General features: G+C 40.7%; 1 protein-coding gene across 6 annotated transcripts in view; it reads right to left on the bottom strand.

Annotated features, from left to right (window-relative positions):
* Nucleotides 1-4396: 4396 nt before the first annotated feature.
* The window catches only part of AKAP7 (A-kinase anchoring protein 7), a 129982-nt gene continuing 126200 nt past the window's right edge, over nucleotides 4397-8178 (bottom strand). For 4 of the 6 annotated variants that reach the window (XM_081250632.1, XM_081250628.1, XM_081250629.1 and 1 more), the window contains one exon: nucleotides 5735-6747. In XM_081250632.1, coding sequence (XP_081106758.1) covers nucleotides 6551-6747 — 197 coding nt within the window. In that variant the 3' untranslated portion in view covers nucleotides 5735-6550. Of the gene's footprint in view, nucleotides 6748-8178 lie in introns of all 6 variants that reach the window. The other 2 variants (XM_081250630.1, XM_081250631.1) reach the window with 1 other exon arrangement.

The raw sequence follows: 8178 nt of genomic DNA, 5'->3' as shown, positions 1-8178 counted from the left end.
CAGAAGGTACAGAGAATCAGGTTGGGTGGCCAAGTAGCAGGAAAAATGCCTCATTTAACTGCCAGATGCTCCAGGGAAATGCTGTTGCCACCAGCCTCTGCCAGCATGTACCACCTACGCAGGTCATGGGATCCCCCAGATAGCACCTTTGCCACTATAGTTTCTGAGACCTGGGTCTCCCTCCACCATCTTCACCAGAATGGATTGCTTTCATGCAAGGTCTCCCTCTTGCTTTGTGGAGCCCAGATCACGTCTGAACCCCAGTGACAAAGGAGGCTGAGGAGGTGAGTTCCTGCCTCTACCCAGGGAAGCAGGGCTCACAGGGTAGGAGGTTCCCCAAACACAGGAAGGGTGTTCAAAAGATGCTGAGCAGTCACTAACTGTGACAAATGTCCACAAAATCATCAAAAGCCCTCATCTCATTTCCCTCCATAAAGACACTTCCCAAGCATGGACCTGATAAAAACAGCCTCCAAAACTGTCTTATAGCATCTTAAAAAGATATATTTAGTCTCTCCCACTGTTGCATTTTCATTCTATTTTCCCTACCTCAATTAGCATATCAGATTATTTTCTGGATTGCTGCTTACCTATCACTGCTGTTTCTTTCCTCAGCACTGTAATTCCTTTTTTAAAAAATTGATTGATTGATTTTGGCTGCACTGGGTCTTAGTTGCAGCACTCAGGATCTTCGCTGTGGCATGCAGGATCTCTTAGCTGCGGCATGCAGACTTCTTAGCTGCTGCACGCAGGATCTAGTTCCCCGATCTGGTATCGAACCCAGGCCCCCTGCATTGGGAGCGCAGAGTCTTACCCACTGGACCACCAGTGACGTCCCGGCATGGTAATTCCTGTCCAGCTCTACGACTCTTATTTCTTTGTCCTCTCATCTCCTATACCTTTATATATCTCACGTGAGCATTTACAAAAAAAAAAAATTCTTTTAATTATGGGGTAAGATAACATGTATGTGGTTTAAAAAAAAACAAAAAAAGTACAGTGCACTTTGGTTCAAAGGCATAATCATGGTGAATTTGTGTCCATGTGGTTTTTGGCAGGAAGTGTGGGGAGTAATCAAAAGTGTTGTACCGGGCTTCCCTGGTGGCGCAGTGGTTGAGAGTCCACCTGCTGATGCGGGGGACACGGGTTCGTGCCCCGGTCCGGGAAGATCCCACATGCCACGGAGCGGCTGGGCCCATGAGCCATGGCCGCTGAGCCTGCACGTCCGGAGCCTGTGCTCCACAACGGGAGAGGCCCCAACAGTGAGAGGCCTGCGTACGGCAAAAAAAAAAAAAAAAAAAAAGTGTTGTACCCATTTGCTGTATGGTTACCTAAGAACAAGAGCTCCATATACCATATAGCAGCTTAAGTGGACAGGACTGTAAGCAAATGGGTCAAAGAATTTTACACATAAATATATAGGGCAGTGCCATAGAACAGTGGCTTTTCAGAAGTCACTTGAACAACTAAAGGGAAAGCAACGTAAGTTTCCCAGAAGCAATGAATCGATTTCTCAGTTTTATTATTCCTATCTTTGATGCTGTAACAGAACTTCATGGCCTTCCAATGAGTAACTAATTGTGGACTACACAGGGGAATAAGTATTGCAGTTTACATTTTAAAATTATCCCAAATTGCCTGAATTTATCAGTTACATTTAATGAATGCAAATAAGTAGTTTTGAGGGTATTATACTAGAGCTGATAATAGCACCTTCCGTCAGCTCTCAAATTACCTTATAAACAAGCTTTCTTATCCCCAAAATAGTGATCCAGGAAAGAAATGCTCTAGCTAGTATCAGAATTTTAAATTCACTGACTCAGAGTGGGTTGTGCTAATATTCATTTTTACTGTGAATGAATAATCCAGGGGGTTGTCTTGTTAAGAATGTGTACTGCCATCAAACTCATGTAGGGACTTGGAAACTTTTTATTAAAGTACACTGGGTTTATTTTTTATATGACTACCTGGAAAACCTGTTATTCAGGAATGCACCCACAATTTGTTCAATGATAAAACTGTTACTTGAAAGTGATGAAAATAATGGATGATGATAGATTATCCATTCATCAATTTAGGTTTGGAGATACTATAGGTTTGTTTTCTTTGATTATATAATGAAATAAATTCTTAATTTGTTACATAATCTGATAGCTAGTTTATGAATTGATGATCAAGTATAGAGGTGCCAACATACCTTATTAGTCTTATGTTTGAAATGACATCTAGAGTGTGAAGTCAAAACTACTGTAATTACCTCCCTACGGGAACATCTGGCTGCTGGGATGACCAGGTAGAAGCACATTTGGGATTTTGGAGTGAATAGTTTGAATCTTAAGTATGCTCTAGATATAAATCTAGTATATCTCAAAGGCTTAGTTTAGACTGAAAAGTAGGTTAATACAATAACGATCTAGGATGCTATAAATGGGACCAAGTTCAAAGCTGGCAGAATCTTGCCCTGCTGTTGAAAATATTACTTTTTTGACATCCCTTAAACTATTCATATAGGATCTACTATTTTACCAGTAACTGAAAATGTTGGAATCTGGTTATAAATGTAAATATGTGCCACTAGGTTTCCCTATGTGATGTCGACAGTCTTCTAGAATTCTAAGTCTCTTGTAGACAGACAACAGATGCACTAGAGCAGCCCAGTCAAGAAGGCCCCAAACATGGGTAGCTGTCCCAGACATGGTATCAGCAGGACTAGCATCAAAGTACAGTCACAAAGAGTCTAGGGTCGGGCTTCCCTGGTGGTGTAGTGGTTGAGAGTCCGCCTGCCGATGCAGGGGACACGGGTTCGTGCCCCGGTCCGGGAAGATCCCACATGCCGTGGAGAGACTGGGCCCGTGAGCCATGGTCGCTGAGCCTGCGCATCCGGAGCCTGCGCTCCGCAACGGGAGAGGTCACAACAGTGAGAGGCCCGCGTACAGCAAAAAAAACCCAAAAGAGTCTAGGGTCCTTGGAAATCACCTGGCCAAATCACCTGGCACCACACTGTTTCAATACAAAAAAGTGAATTGGTTTGTTTAGAATCATTGTCAGTGGTGGGCCCAGGTCCGCCTTCTGGACCAAACCAATGCTCTTTCACCAACCACGCAGGCTCCCTGTCAGAGACTAGCCTACATAACATACTATACCAATTTAGGACAACATACTCTGTCTATGTGACCCAACGAGCAATTCTTCTATGACTTTGACTAATGGGGAAAAAGTCATTTCATATATTTCCGATCCCAAACTTTGAGTTTTGCAAATTAATGTCTTAATTCGATTTTTTTAAATGGAAACAAGAGGAAGATTTATCTTACTGTACACTTCCCATTGTCTTTGTAAACCTGCTTAAATGAAGATTTCACTGATCAAAACTGGAATCTTTAATTCCTAAATTAAATATCTGGGTGTTTTTTTTTTCCAGTTCCATCTTATCAGCTGACCACTCTCCTATGCTGATAGAACTTCAGGGCTGCAAGGGAGCTGGTTTGGTCAAAAGAAAGTGACTTTCCCTTTGTTCCACATCCTTAACTTGTGAAATGATTTGTACTCGGTAGAGAGAGGAACTGCCGCATTGTGGAAAGAGCGTGGCTTTGAACTAGAATAGCCCCAAGTTTAAATTTAGCCCTTTTATTAGCTTTATAAATAGCCATTTAACCATTTAGAGCCCCAGTTTCCTAGTTTCCTAATCTGTAAAACAGAACCAGTAACTTCCTAACAGGGTCACTGAAGGGAAGAAATGTAATAACGTGCCAAAATCACCTCGCTCACAGCCAGGTACTCAACAAATGGGAGGTATGATTCTTAAGTAAAAGAACAGTATGGCATGTAACCTCAGATTGCAAAAAGGATACTTTTTTTATTAAGCCTTTCAAATTGTTGGGAAGGGTTGGAGTAGCTCCTTGAGGATAAAGAGGTTTATAGATGTATGTTAAGAAGTGCTATTTTTCCTGAAATATTGTTAACTTAGGTTCTGGAAGGAGCCCTGGGTTGTAGTTCAGGTCCTGTGCCCTAGCAGCAGAATGGCCTTGGATATGGCATTTGATCTCCTTATGACTGTTTCCTCACTTAAAAGACAAGGCAAGCCCCCAAATATCTTTGCTTCCCACTTCAAGGGTTGACTTAAGGAAGCCATCTACAAACAGTAAAGCCCTCCGCCCCCAGGAGGGACTCCTGGTAAGCAGCTCCTGGGTCTTTGCACCTGGATGGACCCTCTCTCTTCATCTCTGCTACTGATATCACTTCAGTGACCCACTGTTAGCAGTTTATGAGATGCTATTGAGATTTTCTTTGCCTTCAATGTTCTGTTGTTAATTCTCTGTGAAACTGACTGATTTGAAGAGCTTTAAAAATCTCAGGTTAAAGGTGCTCTGACAGCTGTGCTATCTTAGCATGAGGGACAAAAACATAAAAGATAAGAAACACTAAACTCTCAGAGTGCCTGTTTCTGATTTCACTATATTAACAAAGATCCAACAGCTTCTAAGAGGGAGAAAAAATGAAGAAAGGCAACAAGGGAAAACAATACATTTATTAACGGGCATGAAAATGCATAAACTCACTTATAAATAAATGTAGTATAATTTACCCAGTGAAAAAATAGCTAAAATCCATGAGTAAACTGGATTTTATCTTTGAAATGATTACATATTTGATCTCTAATAATTTCCCCCTCCATCATGATCTCTTAGTAGCAGCAATTTTACACTGATTATAGAAAAAGCTGTGATTATCGTATGGGAGGGAAACTTTTGCGGAATTTTCTTTAAAAATGAACCAGTGCAAACAAATTCAGATTATGAGGGATACAGTAAGACCGGGGGCTTATCTTCAGAAAAGTAGAAAATAAAAATCCCAAACATTCATTAAGAAATGAAAAACCAAATTACATTTTGATCACTGAAAAATAACACATATGGATATTATAAAACATTCTTAACCAGTGACTGCAATAATTACATTTATAAATGTTCATTCAAGTACTAGTGATCAATAAACATTCAAAGTCTCATTAAAAGTAACACTAGGGGCTTCCCTGGTGGCGCAGTGGTTGGGAGTCCGCCTGCCGATGCGGGGGACACGGGTTCGTGTCCCGGTCTGGGGGGATCCCACGTGCCGCGGAGCGGCTGGGCCCGTGAGCCATGGCCGCTGAGCCTGCGCATCCGGGGCCTGTGCTCCGCAACGGGAGAGGCCACAGCAGTGAGAGGCCCGCGTACCGCAAAAAAATAAAAAATATAAAATAATAAAAGTAACACTAGGCATAGATACATGTGAACAATGCTTCTTTTGATTTAACAACAAAAATCATGTCAACAGGAGACAAGTTACCCTTAAAATACTGTATTTTTTTTTTGTCTGTAGATGATTTTCCACGGTCTGTATATTTTATTTGTGAGGACTCAACGAACATCTCACAATGGCTAATTAAGAAGTCCTTTCTACAAAATGAATCTCGATATTATAGAGATAAACATTTTAAAACGTTTAGCTTAAAAATAACAGTGCAGAATCAGTTTTCTTTGGTAAGAAATTGTTAACTCCTTACCAATGTTGGTTTGCTGTTGTGCAGACTCTATCAGAACACTTCTGTGGTATTTACCAAAGAGCTATTTACTGAGCTGAAAAGATTTCATAAACTCTGGTACCACGATAGCAATGTAGAGCTTACGTCAAAATTGCGCTGAAATCAACATCATTTCCTTCATTACTGTTGTTAATGAATCTTCCTTCAAAAAGCTCCCTCCTAATTTTGGCCTGAGTCTCAGGCTTTAATAAAAGTTCCTTTATCTGTTTCACTTTGGACTGCAGACCCATCCTCTCTCGACGCAAAGCTTCATTAATTAAGTCCCGGATTCCAATAGGTTTCTGGCCTATGGAAAAAAAATTATATGATATATTTTACATACAAATGCCAATGAAAAACATTAAATATGGCACACAGACTTATCAAAAGAGGGTTAAAAAGAAACCTTTAAAATGCTGCCCACATTTTATAGAAAAGGTTGCATTTCACCAAAAATATATCATTTACATGAAACAAACTTACTGTAAATAAAGATCACTGCATAGCGACAGCACACATAGGACAAACATGAAACATTATGGACTAGCTATATGGATAATAATTTCAACAGTGATCATTTTAATCGTAGCACTTGTCAGCTCTGTGTGTGTTTTGGCCTCAGATAAAGTAGTCAAATGCCCTGCCAAGCAATATAAATGGCAGTATTCCATTTATGGCAAGGCCCCTTCCATGGCCTTTGAGTCCACGAGGCATCACGCAAAATACTCTCTCCCACAGCCTCGGCTGAGGGCAAGTAAAACCTGGGCCATTCTTCCTTCATAAATTAATTTCCTCTGATAGTCCCAGCACTCCATTTCTCTTCTGTTGTGTTTCAGGAATGCAAACACACGGATCATGAAAGTATCAGGCCATCTCCACAGATTGGACAAGAAACACTTAAATAGCACAATGCAAATCAGTCCATTGACTCGGCAGAGGGGAGCAGGGATGCTTCTCACGGAGCGGCGGGGGCCTGCCTGCCTTCGGGTCTCATTTCCTGTTGTTGTCACTGTCAGTGCCATTCCTATCAGCCTCTTCAGTTTTCACAGAGCTCCCATCCCCTGGCTTGTTTCTGTTCTGTGTTTCTTCCAGATACTGCTGGACGGCCTTGAGCACCGCATTCTCCACCAGCCTCTTACTGAGCCTTACCAGTTCAGCATCATCGGGCTCACCTCCATTCTTATCACCTACATTCCACAATAAAGAAGATAGGTCACTGAGATCATATTGCCATAGAAACTCAGCATGCAGGGGCCAGCTAGTTCAGTTAGTTACAAAGAGCAAGTGTCCTTCAGTCTGGTAAACTGGATCTATCAATCCAAGAATACTGGTTTGGCTTTTCATTTGGTATTTGCAGAAGCAGGAGACTGCCTGTTCCTGAAGACTTCAGGCTGAAAAGCAGTTCATTAGCCCCAATCAAAAAACAGTCTACCTAGCGATGCTGGAAGTTCCCCATTTCTACATGGGATTTTTGTTTTTCTCTCATCCAAAAGTGATTACTACTACTAAAGTCCACATACCCACCACCTGGAGCCTCAGACATGTGAAATCACCAACAAGATGTATTTGCTTCCACTTCGCCACTACCAAACGTCAGGTAATTGAGATTTCCTAATCAACTAGCCACATAGGATCAGTAATTTTATAACCCGTGGCCTGGATGGTTGGTAAAGTCTCAGCCCTCCCATGAAGACAAAAGCAATTACTACTGCTTAGGAAATGGTTAAAATAAGCTTGTAAAACTAATATTCTTTTTAATTTCAGAGCTATCACTGCAATTTAAGAAATAGGAAACTCTTCAAGGAAGAGTTAGGATTATGACAGTAAATTACTAGATGTTAGTATTTTATTGCCATTTTGCTTCCCTGTTAGTGATGATCAAGGTTAAATTGTCCTTTCATTTTTCTGTAAAAGGGGTGGTTGTCATCTATTCAAATGCTGCACATTTCCCACTCATTCTCTTTCTTGTCTCCCTTAACTGAGGAAAAAAAACTAGGGGGCTCATCTCTCATGCCCAGTCAGTCTTTCATCTCCTTCCACTGAGCTATGGATCCAGGAAGGCAGATGACTGGAAGCAAAGACATCTGAGCACCTAAATATATTAAGTAAATGCTAACAGATCTCAAGGGAGTGATAGACAGCATTACAATAATAGGGGATTTTAATACTCTACTTTCAACAATGGATAGATCATCCAGACAGAAGATCAATAAGAAAACACTGGATTTGAACTATACTTGAGGCCAAATGGACCTAAGAGACATATAAAGAACATTCCATCCAATAGCACCAGAATACACATTCTTCTCAAGCACATATGGAACACTTTCCAGGATAGATTATATATTAGGTCACAAAACAAGTCTTAGGAAATTTTTAAAAATTGAAATCATACCAAGTATCTTTTTCTGACCACAATGGTATGAAACCAGACATCAATAACAAGAGGAAAACTGGAAAATTCACAAACATATAGAAATTAAACAAACACTCATGAACAACCAATGAGTCAAAGATGAAATCAAAAGGGAAATTAAAAACATATATTTGAAACAAACAAAAATGGGAACACAACATACCAAAGCTTATGATCCAGCAAAAGTAGTGTTAAAAGGGAA

This window comes from Mesoplodon bidens (assembly GCF_964165515.1).
Source record: "Mesoplodon bidens genome assembly, chromosome: 12".
NCBI lineage: Eukaryota > Metazoa > Chordata > Mammalia > Artiodactyla > Ziphiidae > Mesoplodon > Mesoplodon bidens.
Note: the sequence above shows the minus strand (reverse complement) of the source record. Positions and strands in the feature narration are given on the sequence as shown.